This window comes from Ruditapes philippinarum, unplaced genomic scaffold (assembly GCF_026571515.1).
Source record: "Ruditapes philippinarum isolate M1 unplaced genomic scaffold, ASM2657151v2 ctg3788_1_1_1_1, whole genome shotgun sequence".
In the NCBI taxonomy this organism is placed as follows: Eukaryota; Metazoa; Mollusca; class Bivalvia; order Venerida; family Veneridae; genus Ruditapes; species Ruditapes philippinarum.
The window spans coordinates 34,417-56,541 of record NW_026865627.1 but is presented as its reverse complement, the minus strand read 5'-3'; the positions used below and the strand labels follow the sequence as shown (position 1 = coordinate 56,541).

At 33.3% G+C, this 22,125-nt stretch overlaps 1 protein-coding gene across 1 annotated transcript in view; it reads right to left on the bottom strand.

The window, feature by feature from the left end:
• Nucleotides 1-22,125, bottom strand: part of LOC132729825 (zinc finger FYVE domain-containing protein 26-like) — a 57,231-nt gene that overhangs the window by 6,178 nt on the left and 28,928 nt on the right. The window contains 17 exon segments of the mRNA XM_060715653.1: nucleotides 712-851; nucleotides 1,365-1,481; nucleotides 1,848-2,045; nucleotides 2,624-2,770; nucleotides 3,102-3,161; nucleotides 3,473-3,568; nucleotides 3,921-4,086; nucleotides 4,556-4,732; nucleotides 6,456-6,616; nucleotides 7,821-7,895; nucleotides 9,163-9,394; nucleotides 9,922-10,052; nucleotides 15,706-15,869; nucleotides 17,439-17,582; nucleotides 18,184-18,337; nucleotides 19,085-19,180; nucleotides 19,809-19,991. Coding sequence (XP_060571636.1) covers nucleotides 712-851; nucleotides 1,365-1,481; nucleotides 1,848-2,045; nucleotides 2,624-2,770; nucleotides 3,102-3,161; nucleotides 3,473-3,568; nucleotides 3,921-4,086; nucleotides 4,556-4,732; nucleotides 6,456-6,616; nucleotides 7,821-7,895; nucleotides 9,163-9,394; nucleotides 9,922-10,052; nucleotides 15,706-15,869; nucleotides 17,439-17,582; nucleotides 18,184-18,337; nucleotides 19,085-19,180; nucleotides 19,809-19,991 — 2,441 coding nt within the window.

Genomic DNA, 22,125 nt, shown 5'->3' with positions numbered 1-22,125 from the left:
ATGCACACAAATACCTTTAAGACCCACAGTTGTTTCCCCTTATAGCCATGTTGCAAATAAATTATCCGAAAATAAGGCCTTGCAATTTTTGAAAATAATATATTCATAGTTTTTTCCCTGTGTCAGTTTACACAAAACCTAGTGGCTCTTGAGACAAGACCAATTTTTAACTGAAGGGCCATGACTTGTATATACTAGGTTTATTAGGCAATGCAAGATATCAAACTCAAGACCTTGTGGTTTTGAATCTTTTTTACTGAAACCAAATGACCCTGGAGGATGGCTAATTTTGAAACCAATGTCACGAACTGAACAAGCTTAATAGATGACTTCTATTCATATAGAATATCTAGTGACCCCTAGGCCTTTTAAAGGGGACCACAAGCAATGCTATTTTCTAACTATGAAGGCTCTAAAAAAGGTAAAATTTTTTGAAAGTTTCTTCTAAAAACCACCAAATGCATCAGACCGGAACCATTCATATGGCTTATATTAAAAAAGCCTTTATTTGGAGGGAGATGCAGTTTAATGTAAACAGGAGTAATGACACAAAATGAATAACAAACAACACTCAACCCGAAGTCTTACCTTAATAACTCATGTCAGCTAAAGCTCAAAATTATTATCAGGATTTGTATGCAAGACAATGATTAGGTATTCAGCCATAAAGGTTCTCTTTATTGTATTAAGTCAATGAAAAGTGTTTTTAACCTGTTAACTTCATCTGGACTCTTGACCAGTCTCACAGACACTTGTTCTCCTTTATTTTCCTTCTCTTCCCACGATCCTTGCCTTTGTATCACAGACAATGGGTGCTGAACATTACCCCAGTTAGATGGATCTAGATATGCCTAAAAACAATAATATCATTGTAAAAACCTGTGTTGCCAAGTATGTAAACTCTACTTTCAGTCTCGCAAAAAAACAGTTATCTATCTTTGTCTAAATAATAACAGTGACCTTCAATTTGGCCATTTTCGACCCTTGTAACATGATTTAAATTTTTTTTTTGTACAGGATCCCTAGGCAATATTACATGCTCAATTTTATATATACTCTAGACTTTTAAGAAAGATATAAAGGCGTTTTTCACATCAGACTTTACAAAATAACAGCCAAAAGATCATTATTTATTTACCTACAGCAGCTCACCACCATGTTAAACTACATGCTTAAAATCTAAGCTATTAGCCACTGTGTTGTGGCTAATATTTATCCAGGGGTCAAGATAGGGACATGCGAGTACCATATTTCTCTGTGAAGGAAAATGTGCAACAAAGTTTACTCTAGACAGATGGATGGATGCACAATAACAAAATTATATCCCTTCACCATTCAGGCAGGAAATGATAAATTACAAATACCTGCATATGTTGTTGCGCAGTGAAGAGATAATTGATTCTTCTAGCAAGGTCAATGTAACTGTGAGCTCCATCTTGATAGAAGTATGTAAAACACGTCATTCCCGCCCTTATAAAGTCCTGGTAAAATAAACAGAAAACTGTTCAAACATGATTTATATACAATAAAATCATTTATTTTTTGTTTTTTCAATGAGATATTGAAAAATATCAGTGTGATATAAGCCATATCTTACTGTTTGAAACAGACTGAGATACAGAATTTTGGTTCTGAAAAAGATTGCAAAGTAGATAAAGATTTTAATAATGTCATATTAACAAGCCTCAATTTGTGTTAATTAAGGTAACACTTGGCTGCTAGAGTTAATGTTACTATTTTGATACTGACACCCCTTGAACTTGAAATGGATGGTTCCAAATGGAAAGTGGGACAAGTTCATTACAAAAATCAAGCAGAGTTAAAGGACTTGCCATAAAACAGCTTACCTTCATAAACAGTTGAAATTCATACAGGACATGATGTAGCTTGTGTTTGACAAAATATCTACAAGATGCGGTCAAGAATGGGTTCCAGAGTTCTAGGGATGGATCAATAAGTAACATCTGGTCTGTTAGACGACCTAAATCTCCAGCATCTAGAGATGGCTTGAGTAAACCCTCTATATATACTTCTACATTACATCTCTGAAAGCAAACAAAAATAAAATGTGGACAGACGATGGACGCAAATGATGGGCCCTCCTAATAGCTCAACTGCACTATGTGCAAGGTAAGCTAAAAAAACTGTAACAAGAGAAAAAAGAAATTTATGAGTCACTGTTATGAAATGTCATTGCATTATTTCAAACTAAGTGTTCTTAAAAATTTAAAGATTTAAATGCAGAGGAATTATTGTAAGAGGCTGTTTATCAAATGCACATGTGCCTTTGTTCATGTTCATGATAGCACATGATCTGTGATCATTTTGAAATACTAAGATTGTTTAAACTACAACTACCGGTGTTGAAGCCAAATAGCACCTTTATGCTGACTGGTCAGGATGCCTTAATAAGGAAATCGTATACAGGGCAATAACTCTGAAAATAACTATGAAAATGTATATGACTCATATTTTAAACTATGTACTTTTGCATATGTATTAATTCACCTTTCAATCTAACCAAAGTAGGGCGAAAAGATACAACTTTGATAGTTGGTCCACAAACTATATTATATGAGGAAAAAAAAAACAACACAATTTTCAGAAGTTAGTTGTAACTCACATGATCTAGAATGTACTGTACAGCTTTCATGTAATAACCATGACGTCGATGGAAATCTACGATAGATAGGTATGTGCCATATGTTCTAAGATAATAGAGACATTCTTGAAACTGTTGTGAATCCATACTGGCTTCTTCAAAAAAGGTCTGAATATATCAAAAATATTTACTTTATGGAGAATTTGTAGAAATATTGATTAATTTAACATGTTCATTTGTTTTACTGAAATTTGTACTTCAACCATAAATCTCAGCACTGGTCTGATTAAAATTCATTTTAGTTTTATCTTTATGCGCACTTATACACCAAAACTTTAATATTAGAGGAAGACTTAAATATTAGTAACATATTAAATTTTGTTATTTTGCTGTCTGTATAAATCTCTCTTTAAATATGACAATATAATAATAACAACTACATATACATCTACTTGTAGATATCTATAAAGCATTAAATGTTATAAAAGGATGAACTTACACTGGTTGGTGTATTTATCAAATTTTTCAGGGAACCTGGATTGGAAAGTAAAACCTGTATCTGAAATATACAAATAAACAAGAGTGCAAATAGCAGCAAGGTGACTATCAAGAAGAGCCATTTTATCTGATTGTGTCCAAAATTAACCTTGATCTTTACTATATAATATTAAAGACTAGCATAGCAAATTGAAATTTTATCAGTAAAATATTTTTAATAAACCATATACATGTATATGTCATAAGTGTTTAACCATTGTATTCCCAAAAGAAATTTAGGGTGTATGCAGTTAACTGAGACACAAGATTAATGTCCTAAAAAGGATCTAAAGCAAAAGTGGTGAAAGGACTGCGAAATGCAAAAGTACATACCTCCATAGCTCCTGTTCCTGGCATGCATTCTAAACTATCTATTACATCACTTAGAATCTTTGGTAATGGACTACACACATTTTTGTCTTTCACTGGCTGAAATGTAATGAATCAGTCTAAAGAATGCCATTCACTGCTTTCTTTCATTAGACTTTAAAAGGTGAATTTCAAGAAATACTTGAGCTGGTACAGTTTGATTTTCAATATGTTTTATATCATCAAGTATCATCTTGAATCACTCAGCAACAGAGGATGATGGCTAAGAGACAAGGCATGTTTCTTATATAAAAGCACTTTACTGAGGTCAGGTTTTTTTACATGACAGGTCTTGAAATATTTTTCGAGATTGATATCTCATTTGAAGTAAGACAGGACAAAAACATTTATGCAAAATCTTAAAGTTAACTCTCAATTTGTTTACCTTGTTGACAAAAAAAAATATTATTACCTTTAAACATTTACTGAACTTTTCCCTGGCCCCTGCAAAGTCGCCACTTTGAAGACACACCATTCCCCATGACACCCAGACACCTGTGGGATCTAAACCACATTTTGTTGATACCTCCATGGCTAATGATAATCTCTCATCACCAATCAGCTTATCTCGAAGTCTCCTGAGGAAAGTAACAATTAAGCAAGTACTAATAGGTCCCTGTAAATTACTCTAAAATTTAAGAAAGAACTGCCTTTCTCAAGTAAAACTATGAATGTTGAAAAGCTTATTTTCATGATTTCATCATCCTACAGACAAAATACATGATTTTTCAAAAGAAGTCAGAGAGCAAGACATGATTTCAAAGTGAACCTAATTATTATCCCATAATTAGACACAGTAAAAAAATAATTATTTATTTAGTAACAAAGGGCCATAACTTAATAACACACAGGTACATTTTGATGGCATTTAAAGTGAATCATGTCATGATAAAAAAATCTCTACTCTTTTCTCTTGAAAAATCTTATTTAAATATAACACTTTCAAATTTCAAATTTTAATCAGCGGGGGTCATAGATGACCCCCAAAGGCTCATAATTCAGTCACACTAACATATATATGTTGTTACCATAGTTTTTACAATATACCTGACTGAGTCAACTTTAGTCAGTTCATCAATGGATGGTAGATCTTTGTAATTATCTACAACCAGCAGTGCCAGAAGGTCCACTAGACCCTGGTACTTATCACACTGACCCATACCAGCATTGTCTCCACACTTGGTAAACTTCATTTTAGCATGAAATAACAGGTACTTCATCATACTGTAAGGTAACATAAATAGAGAACATTTAAATTTTTACTATAAAAACAGGCTTTATTTTCATTGAGTGGTATGAAAATAAATATTTCAGAAGTCGCAGTAGCCATGTGCAAAATATGATAATTTCATATCATACATTATTTCAGGTATGAACAGGCACCTGAGTAAAACCATGACGTTCCTTAAGCTAGCTGGATAGCTTCCTCACAAGAAAGAATCAAAAGTCCCTGTTGGGATTCAAACCCAAAGTGTGTGGGGGCAAGTGGTTTGAAGTCAACAACCTTAACCACCCAGTCACAGACATCCGTACAAAGTTTTATACATTTTTTTTCTTAAATATACTGTTAGATATATTACATATACAATATATCATTTATATTGACAGACCACATTAAATGGTGAATGAAATTAATATGAGATGAACCACCACAATCAGATATCCACAAAGCCACTTTAATTAAAGTTTATCTATAACCTGCCAATTTTTCTGTTTGAAATCTGCTGTGGTCATAGTATTATTTTTACAATAGCTTTAGCTCTTAAATTTGGTTTGCTATTGCTAACCATGGTCATGCAACTACATAGTTAGGTAAAGAAGCAGACGTTTGTTTTGGTTGAGTCTATTATGTTTTGTTTAGGGGGTGAGTTGTCATACACAAATTTACAATTTATATGCATTTATTTTTTCCCAATGATTGTTATTATCTTAAATGCTTCTGGGATCGTTTTTTATCAATTCATTTGTAAATGAAATTGTTATATGTCTATTAACGGAATAATTTTAATGAACACAAAATTAGTTCACACCTACATGTGTATTGATAATGTGATGGTTTAAGCCAATGAAAACACATCAATATTATTACAATCAGGCAGAGAAAAAGAGTAAATCGATAATCTTTATGTAGCAAACAAACTTTGAATTGCAAGTATTTTTTCATATCTTTTTGGCAGGATTAACTGTCCGAGGAGGGCCAGGCATTTTCGTATCGTAAAATGGCTGCCATTTACAGTATCAAGTGATTATCCCAAGCACCACCGCGACTTAGCGCGGGAATTATAAATATAGCTAACATCGATGTTTCATATTTTATCGTAATAAATATTTACAAACTGTGTCTTTCGTTTTTTATCAATATATAACCAATAATGATGTTAATATGAATTAATAATCATATCTCAAATCTTTGACTATGATTTACAATGAAATTCTACCTAAGGTTTTTAATTTCCTGTAATTTTATTTTGTGATTATGCTTCAAAGCAGTCAATTGACCGTGAATTTTCTTTTTATATTTTGATTCCATGAAATCATTTTTCTCATCTGAAGGCATGCAACTTTAATATGGTGATACATTAATTACATTCCATGAAAATGTTTAAAGATATAAAATATCTCATGACATGTTTGTTCTTTTTACATTACACCTTTAATGCAGCAAACATAAAAAGTCTTCACAAAAAGTAGTATGCAATTGTACCTATATTACATACAATATTTTTCTTGTTTTAAAATTTAATGGACTTATCCTGCATTTATTTTTGGAACTGACTATTATCAATTCTGGGGATCTCAAAATGAAAACTTTACATAAGTAAACTGAGAAAATAGAGCCTGGTAGTAAGACTACACAGATGTGCTGGCTGGCCTGGCTCTATACTGGTGGCAAAGGGCAATAACTTTTGGTTCTAGCAGAATAAAAGTTAAAGAAGTTAGATGTTACCTCATGATAAGGTTATAGTCCACCTCTGGATTAGATATTCCTGGAGCAAGTGGTTTAAGATATTTTGAAAGATTGTCACACAAATTGAGAATAAGCCGACCACATTCTCTTCCGTTGCTATGGAGATTTAAGATAGAAATACACAGTGATGTACTTGGTGCCTGAAATAGGAAATGTTAAAATATCTTAATGAAGTTTAAATTATATATAAAAAAAGCTTTTCATTTAATTTCATAATTATAGTATTTTTTTTTTATAAAATCCAATTAAATCTCAATAAAGAACACAAAATAAAAATTAGAATTGTGTTGTATAAAGTATTATTACATATAGGATCATGTATATGATCACTGCAAATGCAAAATAAACAAAAGAAAACATACCAATCCAATATTTATACCTATAATTAAATTAGCTATAAAATAATAAATGCTCTACCCAATTTTAATGACTTATTGTGGCACAAAATTTCAACATTTTTTGGATGTCATTAATATACCTGATGTAAATGATGTCACTTCCTTATTTAATTTTAAAGAAAACATGTAAGAATTGAAGCCTATTTATATAGAGTTTTTAGAAATTAATTTTCGAGCAAACAAAGTGAAACAAGAAAATTAGTTCCTTAAAATTCTGTATAAATATAACTTATAACAGACTTGCAGTTTAAGCCCTGCACACTCAAATCAAGTGCATTATGTAAATAGGTGGAGTCCATTAAATCGGCTCATATAACATATAAATTTAATACATACAGTTGAGTTACAGCACAGTATGGTAAATATTTCGGCAAAATTTAAACAAAATAGAGTGATTTCATTGGCAGACAAACTTTGGCGAACTGTAAATGATTAGCCAGCTCCTTTAAAAAGAAAGGTAAAATCCCTTGAAATGTCAGAGGAAGTATTTTGTGTATGATACACAGGTTATATACATGTATATTGAAATCAGGTTCAGCAAAGTCCTCAGAACAAATAAATGTGTGAATGAAAATTTTATATATATACAAAGAACAAAAAAGGATATGGGAAATTAATGAAAGATCTCTATAAAATCTATAAAATATTTTTCAGGTAATTCCAAACAACGTGTATTTCAATTCAAAATTGTTGATTTAACAAATTACACCAATAGAAACAATAATAATGAAAGACTGTGGAATACTCAGACAATAAGGAATTATATATTTCACTGAGACAAAGAAATTTAAGGTGAATTCATAACTATGATTTTTCCAGGAAAAGCATCTTCAAAACCTAAAGAAGTTTAAGATTTTTTTTTTTTGGTTACAATAAACACTACAGACTCAGAAAGTAGAACAAGTATGCTAGGACAGCAATAAAGAATTTTTATATTATAACAAACCATAGCACATCTATGATGTGTCATATCACCGCCCCTCATTTTATGCTGCCATCTTGTAAGGGCCAGAAATGGCCTCTATATTATATAAATCAAAATACAGTCAAACCTTTCATATGTATTGTTACTCTATGGTTTAAAAATATATTTATATTCATGAACTGATGAAATATATGCATATAAAATTTTACCTTGATTTTCAACTATTTCTTTAATATTGAGAAAACCTTGTAAATTACAATTTTTACAGTTTCTCAAGTACTAATATCTTATATTTAGATTATATATTAGTCATATAAATCATTAAAAGATCCAATATTGAGATCAAAGACTGTTAACTTAGCACTAGAAATTTTATATGTTTGTTAAATTTTAAGTCACACCAACAGTGCAAAGGACACGCTTGACTGGTTAAGGAGACATAAGGTGCCCCTCCATTATATCAGGCACAAGCTGGAACCCTAGTAGAACCACCAATCTTCCTTAAGCTAGCCAGATAGCTTCCTCACATGAAAAAATCCAAAGTTCTAAGGGGATTCGAACCCACAGCAGTGACGGGCAAGTGATTTGAAGTTTGATACCTAAACCACTCGGCCACAGAGGCAACTAGAAATTTTAAATATCACTGTCTAAATGTTGATAATATGTTAAGCTAAGCAAACTGAAAATAAACTGTAAGAAAAATATAAGTTTATGACCACATAGCTGATAAACATATTTTCCTTTTTTTAAACTGAAAGTAGGATGTCCCACTTCTTATGAATGAGTGTGGCATCTCCTAATTCTACAGAACAATCTTAATCACAGATTTCCCTTCTGACACAAGGGTATGTACACAATAAAAGTAGGGCAAATAGACCACTCTGATCTCTGTCAGTAATGACCCACACTTTTCAAATCATTATAATATTTCAATTCATTTTATATTATGATATACATGTATATTCAAATAGGTGAACTTAGTAAGCCAACCTTTGAATGTATCTAAATTAAAACTTTGTTGGTACAATTTGTTGCAATGTAAAAACATGTACATTATGTAATAAAATAATTTATACTAATAAGCAACTAAAGTTAAGAGAATAACAATGAAATAGCCATGATTGACAATTTATCACTTACATGAGAAAGAAGATTATTACTACTTTCATCTCATGCTTGGGAAAATGAGAACATGATAATCTTTATAAAGATGAAAAATAAACCTAAAGCCAACCACTGTGACCTCAAATCCCTAAGTTATAAGTCCACAAATGAAGAAAGGACTGAAAGACAAACTGACTACTCTGCTCCATTTAAAATTTCTGGGGCATAAAAATAATCTTTATATTTATATTGATAGTACCTGTTCAAAGTAAAAGTCTTCTCTAAGATTTGAATTGTAATCATCATCTAACTGTAGTTTCCAAGCTGTATGGGAGTGACTTATAGCCTCGGACAGTGTCTGTGCCGTGGTAACTTCTTGTATATAGCTGAGACCACCAGGGTATGATGGTTTAGGTGATCTCGTCATGCTTGAGTCAGATATACGATATTGTTCATATATCTCTGCCGCTGATGTACGTCTCTCCACCTCGCTGAAAATATATATCATTACAACTTTTCAATTGAGAATTAAAACCAAAGTCCTGCACATTGGTGTTTAACATCACTGCATGTTAAAACAATGGTCAGCTCCAAAATATAAAATGACTCTTATAGAGAAAGTCCCACTTTCCTGTGGTGTCCAAATCTCAAACAATTCTGTGTTTAGTACATGTATTAAACAATCAATGATATAACATAAATATAAAAAAAAGTTTTGACATACTTGCAGATCGATACAATATCAAGAATGCAGAACCAATATTTCACATTGATGATATTTTCATATGACTTTCGTTTGTTATTGATTCTTTTACACAATTATACTAAAATTCTTAAATCAGATCAAAAGTAGATTGCAAGTAGCGGTCTTTATACAACATTGGAGCAGTCTTATTTTCAGTGTTTATCAAGATAAAATAATAAACTGACTTTCTTTTATAATAAATTCATACATTGGTATCATAATGAATCGATAGCTAGATTCTAGAGAGGTGCAGCTAATCACAAAATTATATACCTAGATTTAACAATTTGTTTGTAGCAATCATCACAAGTTCGAGAATTTATTCCTTTGATAGGTGTTACTTTTGAAGAGCAACTAGCACATGCAACTCGTCCACATCGTCTACAGTGATGACGTCTGTTAAACTGTATAAAAAAATACATACAATTCACTATATTTGTACATATGAGGACAATTCAAAAAGTAGTGGCAACATAGAGGTGAAATGTCAATACCTTACTCAATTTCCATGAAATTAATTTATGAGACCTTCAATATATCCTTATCCAGTCTGTACAATTTTCATGTTGAAAAAATCTATTTTGGAAGTGCTCATTATGCCTCAGAAACAAATATTCATTTCTTTCTTTACAAATGGCAAACATAAAGTATTACAATGTTAAAACAATGGTTTTACAGCATGTAAGATGCTTATAACCTGAAAGAGTAGCGCTGAATGTGAAATTATTTGTCATAAAAGTAGCAAAATGTTTCCATACAAAATACTAAATCTCAATTACTATACTAATTTTAAACAAGATTGCATTTGAGAAAAATGCTATGCCACTGCATGGTTCAAATTTCATAGCTGTACACCAAAGGACAAGAAAGTAGGTCACATCATCAAAATCTAGGTCACCTGATATCAAAGTTCAATTTTACAACTAAAATTGTGCACATGGTCAAAATGTCATTGCTGTACATCAAAGGACAAGAAAGTAGGTCACTGTCCCCTTGGGCAAGGATATAATTTTGACCCAAGGGTTTAATTCAAAACAATTTTATGATACAGGTCCACCAAACAACATTTCAAGTCAAATATCTAAGCTATAGCTTTCTCCCATTCAGAAAACATTTGTTTTATTTTCTGTTTTTACTATGTGTACATAATGAGAATCACTGCCCCCGGGCAGGGCCAATTTTGACACCAGGGGAAAATTTTGAACAACTTTGGTAGACGACCTATAAATGATATTATATATCAAACATCAAAGCTCTATGCCTTGTACCTTCAGACAAAAATATTTTTTATTTTTTTCACTATATGTACATAATGAAAATCAATGACCCCCGGGGCGGAACCAATTTTGACCCAGGGCTATAATTTGAACAATCTTGCCAGAGGTTCACTACACAATGTTTCATGCAAAATATCTTAACTCTAGCCTTTGTAAATTTAGAGAAGATGATTTTTTAAGTTTGTACTATATACATATAAGGAAAACTATGGCCACCAGGGGGCGGGGCTAATTTTGACACAAGAGGCAAAACTTTGAATAACTTTTGTAGAGTACCTTCAGATGATATAATTTAACAAATATTAAAGCTCTAAGCCTTGCACCTTCAGACAATAAGATTTATTTATTTTTTACTATATGTATATATTGAAATCAATGACCCCAAGGGCGGGGGCAATTTTGACCCCAGGGCTATAATTTGAACAATCTTGCTAGAGGTTTACTACACAATGTTTCATGCAAAATATCTAACCTCTAGCATTTGTCAATTGCTAGAAGAATTTTTTTTGAAGTTTTTACTATAATTTTTTACTATATACATATAAGGAAAACAAATGACCCCCGGGGCGGGGCCAATTTTGACCCCAGGGCTATAATTTGAACAATCTGGTAGAGGTCAAACCAGACAATGCCTTATGCAAAATATATAAGCTCTAGGCCTTTTGGGTCTTTACAAGAAGGTGTTTTAAGTTTTTACTATATGTACATATAGTGAAAATCAATGACCCGGGGCGGGGCGATTTTGACCCAAGGGCTATAATTTGAACAATCATGGTAAGGGTCTACCAGAAGATGCCTTATGCAAAATATCTAAGCTCTAGGCCTTTTGGGTTTTTACAAGAAGGTATTTTAAGTTTTTACTATATGTACATAGTGAAAATCAATGACCCTCGGGGCGGGGCCAATTTTGACCCCAGGGCTATAATTTGAACAATCTTGTTAGAGGTCTACCAGACAATGCCTTATGCAAAATATCTAAGCTCTAGGCCTTTTGGGTCTTTACAAGAAGATTTTTTAAATTTATTCTTATAATTCCTTTTGGTTGCCATGGCAACCAGATTTCTGCATGGAATGAAATTCTTTGAACAACTTTGGAAGCCCTTCACCCAAGGAACAATCCTGCCAAGTTTGGTTGAAATTGGACTAGTGGTTTTTCACAAGAAGATTTTTTAAGTTCACTATATAATCTATATAACACACACACAAACACACACACAAACACACACACACACAGGTGAATCGCTATATGCCACCGCATCGCAGATGCTGCGGTGGCATAAAAAGTATTTAGATGGTGGGGCTTTCCTACACAATGTTTCATGCAAAATATCTAACCTCTAGCATTTGTCAATTGCTAGAAGAATTTTTTTTGAAGTTTTTACTATAATTTTTTACTATATACATATAAGGAAAACAAATGACCCCCGGGGCGGGGCCAATTTTGACCCCAGGGCTATAATTTGAACAATCTGGGTAGAGGTCTACCAGACAATGCCTTATGCAAAATATATAAGCTCTAGGCCTTTTGGGTCTTTACAAGAAGGTGTTTTAAGTTTTTTACTATATGTACATATAGTGAAAATCAATGACCCGGGGCGGGGCCGATTTTGACCCAAGGGCTATAATTTGAACAATCATGGTAAGGGTCTACAGAAGATGCCTTATGCAAAAATATCTAAGCTCTAGGCCTTTTGGGTTTTTACAAGAAGGTATTTTAAGTTTTTACTATATGTACATAGTGAAATCAATGACCCTCGGGCGGGGCCAATTTTGACCCAGGGCTATAATTTGAACAATCTTGTTAGAGGTCTACCAGACAATGCCTTATGCAAAATATCTAAGCTCTAGGCCTTTTGGGTCTTTACAAGAAGATTTTTTAAATTTATTCTTATAATTCCTTTTGGTTGCCATGGCAACCAGATTTCTGCATGGAATGAAATTCTTTGAACAACTTTGGAAGCCCTTCACCCAAGGAACAATCCTGCCAAGTTTGGTTGAAATTGGACTAGTGGTTTTTCACAAGAAGATTTTTTAAGTTCACTATATAATCTATATAACACACACACAAACACACACACAAACACACACACACACACAGGTGAATCGCTATATGCCAAAAAAAGCAACAAAAGCAAAATATGACTCAGGTAATTGGCCAATGAGTTATGTTTTTGGAAATCACAATAGGCCACAAAATATAAAAAGCTTTTGAGAAATAAAAATTAAAGCATTCCTGGAATGTATTGGGCCTCTAATATTATTTGATATATATTTTGTTTTGCATCAATGTTCATGCAAAACTGTCTAACAGTACTTTGCTGGTTGAGAAAACACCATGGTCCAACAGTACTTGGCTGGTTAAGGAAAAACCAAGGTCCAACAGTACTTTGCTGGTTAAGAAAACACCTAGTGGGTCCAAGAGTATTTTGCTGGTTGAGAAAACACCAAGGTCAAACAGTACTTTGCTGGTTGAGAAAACACGTTCTTTGCTGGTTAGAAAACACCTAGTGGGTCCAACAGTACTTTGCTGGGTGAGTAAACACCTAGTGCACCCAACAGTACTTTGCTGGTTGAGAAAACACCAAGGTCCAACAGTACTTTGCTGGTTGAGTAAACACCAAGGTCTAACAGTACTTTGCTGGTTGGGAAAACACCAAGGTCAAATAGTACTTTGCTGGTTGAGAAAACATGTTCTTTGCTGGTTAGAAAACACCTAGTGGGTCCAAGTGTACTTTGCTGGTTGAGAAAACACCAAGGTCCAACAGTACTTTGCTGGTTGAGTAAACATCTAGGTCTAACAGTACTTTGCTAGTTGAGAAAACACATTTTTGCTGGTTAAGAAAATACCTTGTGGGCCCAACAGTACTATTCTGGTTGGGAAAACACCTAGTGGGTACAACAGTACTTTGCTGGTTGAGAAAACACCTAGTTGGTCCAACAGTACTTTGTTGGTTGAGTAAACACCTAGTGGGCCCAACAGTACTTTGCTGGTTGAGTAAACACCAAGGTCCAACAGTCCTTTGCTGGTTGAGTAAACATCTAGGTCTAACAGTACTTTGCTGGTTGGGAAAACACCTATTGGGTACAACAGTACTTTGCTGGTTGAAAAAACACCAAGGTCTAACAGTACTTTGCTGGTTGACTAAACATCTAGGTCTAACAGTACTTTGCTGGTTGAGAAACACATTCTTTGCTGGTTGACAAAATACCTAGGTTCAAAAGTACTATGCTGGTTGAGAAAACACCTTGGCCCAGCATACATTTATACTGGTAATATGTACGAGTTACTTTATTGTGCAAAACTTGTGCAAATAATTTTAAAATTACAAGACTGATACCACTTTTATCCAAATGGCCTGTACAGTTGCAAAATGTTCAAAAAACAATATAGAATTAGAAGACTGAAAATAGTGGTAAAGAACAAAGAGTAAAAATTTACTAAAACAGAACCTTTACCAGTTTTAATAACCAAATTTATCTTAATAACAGGAAGAAAACATGAGGATAAAGTAATGGCTAAATTTATAGCTACTGCAAACACATTAAAGGAGCTCCACTGAAGTCAAAAAGCCTAAAAACATAAAATTAGAAAATATGACAAAGATCAATTAAAGTACTTAAAATGGAGAAGTCTGCAAAGGGTTATAAACAAGAGCTGTCCGTAAGACAGCGCGCTCGACTTTTTTAGTGCTTGCCTATAATACAAAACATTGACAGTTAAGGGCCATAATTCAAATAAAATCTTTGACAGAATTACCTTCTCCTGGACATGTTTGGGAATCATGATTGTAAACAAGTATTCCAACTTTCAAATTAATATCTCAAACAGTTCAGTCAAAAAGTGGACTGGTACTAAAAACTTAACCAAGATTCTAAGTCGATAAAAGGCCTTAATTTTTAAAACAAATCCTTGACAGAGTTACCTTCTCTTGCGTACAGATGGGGGGTAATGATGTGAAATAGCATTAAAAGTTTCAAAGCAATATCTCAAAGGGTTAAGGCAATAAGTGGATTTTACCCATATTCAATGTATTTTCTAAGTCAAAAAGGGGCATAATTCTGTCAAAAACCTTGACAGAGTTATGTCCTCTTGTCTGTTGATGAAGGTCGTGATGGTAAACAAGTATGGTCAGTTTCAAAGCAATACCTCCAATGGTTTTGAAATAAAGTGAGGTGGTACAAAAAACTTAACCAAGCTCAATACACTTTCTAAGTCAAAAAGGGGCCATAATTCTGTCAAAAACCTTGACAGAGTTATGTACTCTTGTCTGTAGATGGAGGTTATGATGGTGAACAAGTATGGTAAGTTTCAAAGCCATACTTGTAATACTTCTGAAATAAAGTGGGGTGGTACGAAAAACTTAACCAAGGTGTGACGCCAACGCTAACGCTAACGCCGACGCCGACGCCGGGGCGAGTAGGATAGCTCCCCTTTTCATAGAAAAGTCGAGCTAAAAATTAAGTTGAATATCGTTTTTTTTGTGCTTTTCTTAGCCCTTTTTGAGTGAAAAGCATTTTTAGGTCATTTTGGACAATAAAATGATTAAACTGGAAAAAGGGGTGAGGGAATGATATCAAAATTTGCACACTTGTTATTGGTCCAGACTTACATTGAATTTGGAACACAAATCTCAGAAAAAAAAATTCCAGTCCTGTAACGTTAAAAAATCTCAGTTGAGTCTGTTTAAGCCTTTGCATAAATCTATTTTATATCTATGATTAACAAAATCCAGTCACATTCTTCCTTTTCTTTTATAACCAATTTTAAAATATATCTTACCATGCTAAATTTCTCAGTTTTACACACCATACAGACAGATGTAGATGAGTCAGGTACCCACTGGTCCCTCGGTGGAGGTTCTGAGGGCATCACAAAGTTTATTTCCTTGGTATCTCTACCTGCATAGTCACTTGTATGAGGAGCACTGGCAGCTAACCTTGATCCTGTAAATATTGAAATGTGATTTGCAATGCCATATTGAGAGATTTGCAATACCCTATTGAGATGAGATTTGCAATGCCCTATTGAGATGAGATTTGCAATGCCCTATTGAGATGAGAGTTGCAATGCTCTATTGAGATGAGATTTACAATGCCCTATTGAGATGAGAGTTGCAATGCTCTATTGAGATGAGATTTACAATGCCCTATTGATAATAGAGTTGCAATGCCCTATTGAGATGAGAGTTGCAATGCCCTATTGAGATGAGAGTTGCAATGCCCTATTGAGATGAGATTTACAATGCCCTATTGAGATGAGATTTACAATGCCCTATTGAGATGAGATTTACAATGCCCTATTGAGATGAGAGTTGCAATGCCCTATTGAGATGAGATTTGCAATGCCCTATTGAGATGAGAGTTGCAATGCCCTATTGAGATGAGATTAACAATGCCCTATTGAGATGAGATTTGCAATGCCCTATTGAGATGAGATTTGCAATACCCTATTGAGATGAGAGTTGCAATGCCCTATTGAGATGAGATTTGCAATATCCTATTGAGATGAGAGTTGCAATGCCCTATTGAGATGAGATTAACAATGTGCTATTGAGATGAGATTTGCAATGCCCTATTGAGATGAGATTTGCAATGCCCTATTGAGATGAGATTTGCAATACCCTATTGAGATGAGATTTGCAATGCCCTATTGAGATGAGATTAACAATGCCCTATTGAGATGAGATTTGCAATACCCTATTGAGATGAGATTAACAATGCCCTATTGAGATGAGATTAACAATGCCCTATTGAGATGAGATTTGCAATGCCCTATTGAGATGAGATTTGCAATACCCTATTGAGATGAGAGTTGCAATGCCCTATTGAGATGAGATTTGCAATACCCTATTGAGATGAGAGTTGCAATGCCATATTGAGATGAGATTAACAATGCGCTATTGAGATGAGATTTGCAATACCCTATTGAGATGAGATTTACAATGCCCTATTGAGAAGAGATTTGCAATGCCCTTTAAACTTTGTGAACAAAAACAAATACATTATGTAAGTAGTTTTGTGCATAAAACATTGATTTACTTGTTTACATCATATGATGAACTTCAGGGCTATCAAAGGGAGTCTGTGATGTTCACATTACCAGTTAAATACTTTAAAATAAATAACCATAACTTGTTGGTTTGTGCCTTGTGTTAATTTGTAGTCTTTTAAGTCTGAAAAGTATCCAAATGGCCAATGGTTCTTATAATGTAATCGGGTATTTCATTAAGTTTAATTCAATACAATCGTAAATGTAACATGAAAAAGTCACAGATTTTATCAAAAGCAGTTGTTTGTTTGTCTGTTTTTTAAAATAAATTTCTATCCAAAACATACTAAAGATAGTTAACTTATTTTCACTGACTTATGAAACATTGTAAGCAACTAGGTAAAATTATTGCAATTAGCACTTTTTATAATTGATGAATTATTTTCTTATAATGACATTTATTTTTGAGTAAGTTCACATCAAGATCATCTCTTGTAATTCACTTCATATAAACCCATTGTTACCTTGTAGATCAACAACGCTTCTACGTTTTAGATGTTGAAGGTCCTGTTTAGGTTGTGGGCTTTGTCTAAACTGTGGACTATTTCTAGCATCAATGTCAAGTTTATCAGAAGATGTTGATCGCACTGAAAATGTTCTTTCTTTATCTGAAATATATAACAATAAAGTGTTAATTACGGTTCTAATGCTTATCTGAAAACTCTGACCTAACACAAAAAATTCCCTCCTAGCAGTCATTTAATTGCAATCAAAGCACTAAAATCACTCATTATGAATATAACATTATTGCTTTTATGTAGCAATAATACTAGATAGTTCTTAATTTCAATGTTATCTTTCTTAATTTAAATGATTCACTTTAATAATGTATATGTAAATGGATATTTCATTTTTGTTTTTGTTATATTCTGATTGGTCACATGTATATGTGTTTTTTACCAATACTAAATATAGCATAATTCTAAATAATTAATTCTTATCTACTTTGCATGTTGTTATTTCATTTAACTATGCAAATAAAACATGTTTTTTTCATTTAATCTACTTTACCCATTTAAACAATCAAATGAAAGATTGAAAATGTAACTTACATTAAGACTTTTATACCTTTGTTAACTTGAAATTCATCAAATGTCAGATGTCTATATAAATAAAATTCCTTTGTTTTACAACTTAATTATGAAACATATATGAACAAATTAAAGGATTTACATTGATTTTATCAGAATAAAGTAACTTAACATATACCTTCAAGAACCTGTATCACAGTAAACTCTAGAGCTTTTACAGCATAAAGTGCCACCAACGTGTTGAATTGTTCTGGGCTGAATTTGCTTCCTGGATCTCTAATTAAGGTAAACTCATCCTTTACAACATGAAAGGCCTTGTTGGCTAGCTCTGGCTGTAAAATAGTGCTTACTTTATAATCATAATACATGAGGAAAGATATTATTTAAATCATTACTTTATTTTTTTTGGATGGTTTTAAGTCTCACCCACAATGATCTGTTATATGTAAATCATTCAGCTTTAATGGTGGGGTAAGACCTCAGGTGTCCCATCTTTAATTATTTGAGTCCCAAGCTGGCATCTGTGAAGAACCATCAACCTCCAATAAGCTAGTATGTGGATATCTTTCACACACAAAAGAATCAAGTCACTTGTGGGATTCGAACTCACAACAATGAATGGCAAAACCATTCAGGCCCTTTGATTATATATAATTAAACAATGCTCATTTGGGGCAGCACAGATGGTAATGAAATAACAAGGTAATCATGATTTCAAGCAAATCAAAAATGTATATTTCTACATTATCACCAACAGCCTTTGTGACCCCCATTATTTGAGTAAATACCAATATGGTGGCTTGCAAATATGCTAATTAACCCTTACTCTGCTGAAAATCTTAAATGGACTTGTCCATCTTCCAATCTGGACTAGACCATTTATCATTTTTAGGGAAAATGTCACATTAACTACTCATTGAATAGAAACGGTGCAGAACTTGATGAGATGGCACAAAACTCTGCTGATCTTGGTATGCACTGGTCACATAGTTATACTAAGTTGCCTCCAGCAGGCTAAAGGTAGAAGGTCTGTTGTCTAAATCATTCTTTTGAAATTGAATGATAAAAGGAAAATTTACCTTCATGTTCATAAGAAGCTGTTCTAGGATGTATCTAGGTGTCGTAACTAGGTGACAATATTCTACATGCATTGACTCCGGTAAACAAAGGATCATCTGTAATATATTATCAATAAAATTAATAACAGAATTATGAGGACTTGTATGTTGCTGTTTAAACTCACACTGTTGTAAAGCTCCCTAAACTTATACAATGGAAGTACTTGATTAAATAAACTATGAGATAATCAAATTCACCAAACTTACATTGTAGGTTATATTGTTTCAAAACTTGCTGCATTACATATGAAAATATGGTCTGACATATGTTCTATCTCATTTGATTTAAATACATGTACTTACAGTAAACATCATACAAACACTTGCACATCATTTAAACAATGTTGCACTAGACTGTCAGACAGGTAATATACATTGGTGTTATCTATTTTTAAATCTTTATTAAAGTTTTTGGCAAAAATATTGAATGTAAGTTATTGTTTTTGGCACATCTTGTGTTAAAAAAATCACTTTGAGCATGTATCACAGAATAAATTATATGAACGTGTTTGTTTTACTATAAGATAACAGATACAAGTTGGTTTACTAAATGTTTATATAGGAAATATTTTGAATTAAGTCAAGTAAAAAAACTTCTCAAAACTTTGCACTCTATTTCCATATTCTCATCTTACCATGTCAAATAAACATGAAAATCAAGCTCTTGGATACTAAGATCACTTACCCTGGCACCAATATGAGTCAGTCTGATACAATCAAGCTCCTGCCTACCAAGATCTTTTTCCATCTGAGTTAGCATGTAACTTGCTATAAATAGAACATCTTGCTGGTTGTTGAAGATTTGAAGAAACTTTTTGCACATTATCAAACAAGTATCCTTATCTCTCGTTCGTAGATCTTCTAAAAGCTTAAAAAAACAAAAGGAATTCATGGAAATTTCTATTTTTTAGCTGCACACCATAAAAGTCCAAATTTGATACTGAACCATCAAAAGAAGATCTTTGGATGGTTCAATATCATAATTGGACTTTTATGGTGATAAGCTTCTTCTGGCAATGAGCAAGCTCAATCAAACAGGGCCTATAAAACTAAATAATTGTTGGTGTTTGAGCAGTAACACTTTTCTACTCTAACCAACTCTGTACCCGAACCTATTTATTAATGGGTTATGAATACAATTTACCAATATCAGTAAAGATCTGTCTATTTGTTTATGAAAACAATTTCAAAAAGTTTTCTGGCTTTCCTGTTGCAATAATGTCAACAAATTTTAAATGATTAAATTTCAAACTAGAACTGCCACTATCATGGCGTGAATACCCCCGCATACCACTTTGTCGGAATCAACAGTGGCCATTTAGAGCTCAAGGACAACCTGCCTGCCAAATCTGAGGTTACTAAGCCAGTGCATTGCTAAGTTATGTATTCTACATGATTCAAATGTGAAAATGTCAAAAACAATACACTGCGGACAGGCATTCTTTAGCAATTGAGAAGAAAAGCTTTTTTTTGTCAAGGTCCCTGTGACCTTGACCTTTGATCCAGTGACCTCAAAATCAAAAGGGGTCATCTACTAATTATGACTAACCTCCATTCCAAATATGAAGACTGTGGGTCAAAGGATTCTAAAGTTATTGGGCGGACAAGCTTTTTGAAGTCAAGGCCCCTGTGACCTTGACCTTGACCTTTGACCTGGTGACCTCAAAATCAATAGGGGTCATCTACTAATCATGACTAACCTCCATGCCAAATATGAAGACTGTGGGTCATAGGATTTTTAACTATTGGGCGAACAAGCTTTTTGAAGTCAAGGCCCTGTGACCTTGACCTTTGACCTCAAAATCAATAGGGGTCATCTACTAACCGTGACTAACCTCCATGCCAAATATGAAGACTGTGGGTCAAAGGAATCTTAAGTTATTGGGCAGACAAGCTTTTTGAAGTCAAGGCCCCTGTGACCTTGACCTTTGACCTGGTGACCTCAAAATCAATAGGGGTCATCTACTTATCATGACTAACCTCCATGCCAAATATGAAGACTGTAGGTCAAAGGAATCTTAAGTTATTGGGCGGACAAGCTTTTTGAAGTCAAGGCCCCTGTGACCTTGACCTTTGACCTGGTGACCTCAAAATCAATAGGGGTCATCTACTAATCATGACTAACCTCCATGCCAAATATGAAGACTAAAGGTCAAAGGAATCTTAAGTTATTGGACGGACAAGCTTTTTGAAGTCAAGGCCCCTGTGACCTTGACCTTTGACCTGGCAACCTCAAAATCAATAGGGGTCATCTACTAATCATGACTAACCTCCATGCCAAATATGAAGACTAAAGGTCAAAGGAATCTTAAGTTATTGGGCGGACAAGAAACAAGAGCTGTCACAGGAGACAGCGAAGCTCGACTAATAAAATACTGGACGCAGTAAGGAGGACAAAACTATGAAAGAAAAATCAATATTAACATTTGTTAACATTAATTCCAAGATCAAGGGGAATAATTCTAGAAATAGTCATGCTAGAGTTATGGACCTTGCCACACAACATTTGTGTAATGATAAGAAATATATATTTGAAGTTTGAAGTAGATAGATTAAAAAATAAAGAAGTTATTATATTTCTTAAAGAAAATCCTAAGTTCAAAGAGAGATAAATCTGTAAATATTGCTTCAAGAGTTATGAACATTGTCACATAAAATGTAATTGATGATAAGGAATAAGTATTTGAAGTTTGAGGTAGATACCTTTAAAAATAAAAAAGTTAAAATAAAAAAAAAAACATTTTTCTAGTAAATAAATCTAAGTTTATGAGGAGATAATTCTTGCAATATTGGTGCTAGAGTTATGAACCTTGTCACATAAGATGTGGATGATGATAACGTAAATATATTTGAAGTATGAAGTTGATCCCTTTAGAAATAAATAAGTTACAGTAAAAAATAATATTTTGTATGGAAAATTCTAAGTTCAAAGGGAGATAAATCTGAAAATATTGGTGCTAGAGTTATGAACCTTGTCACATTAGATGGGGATGATGATAACG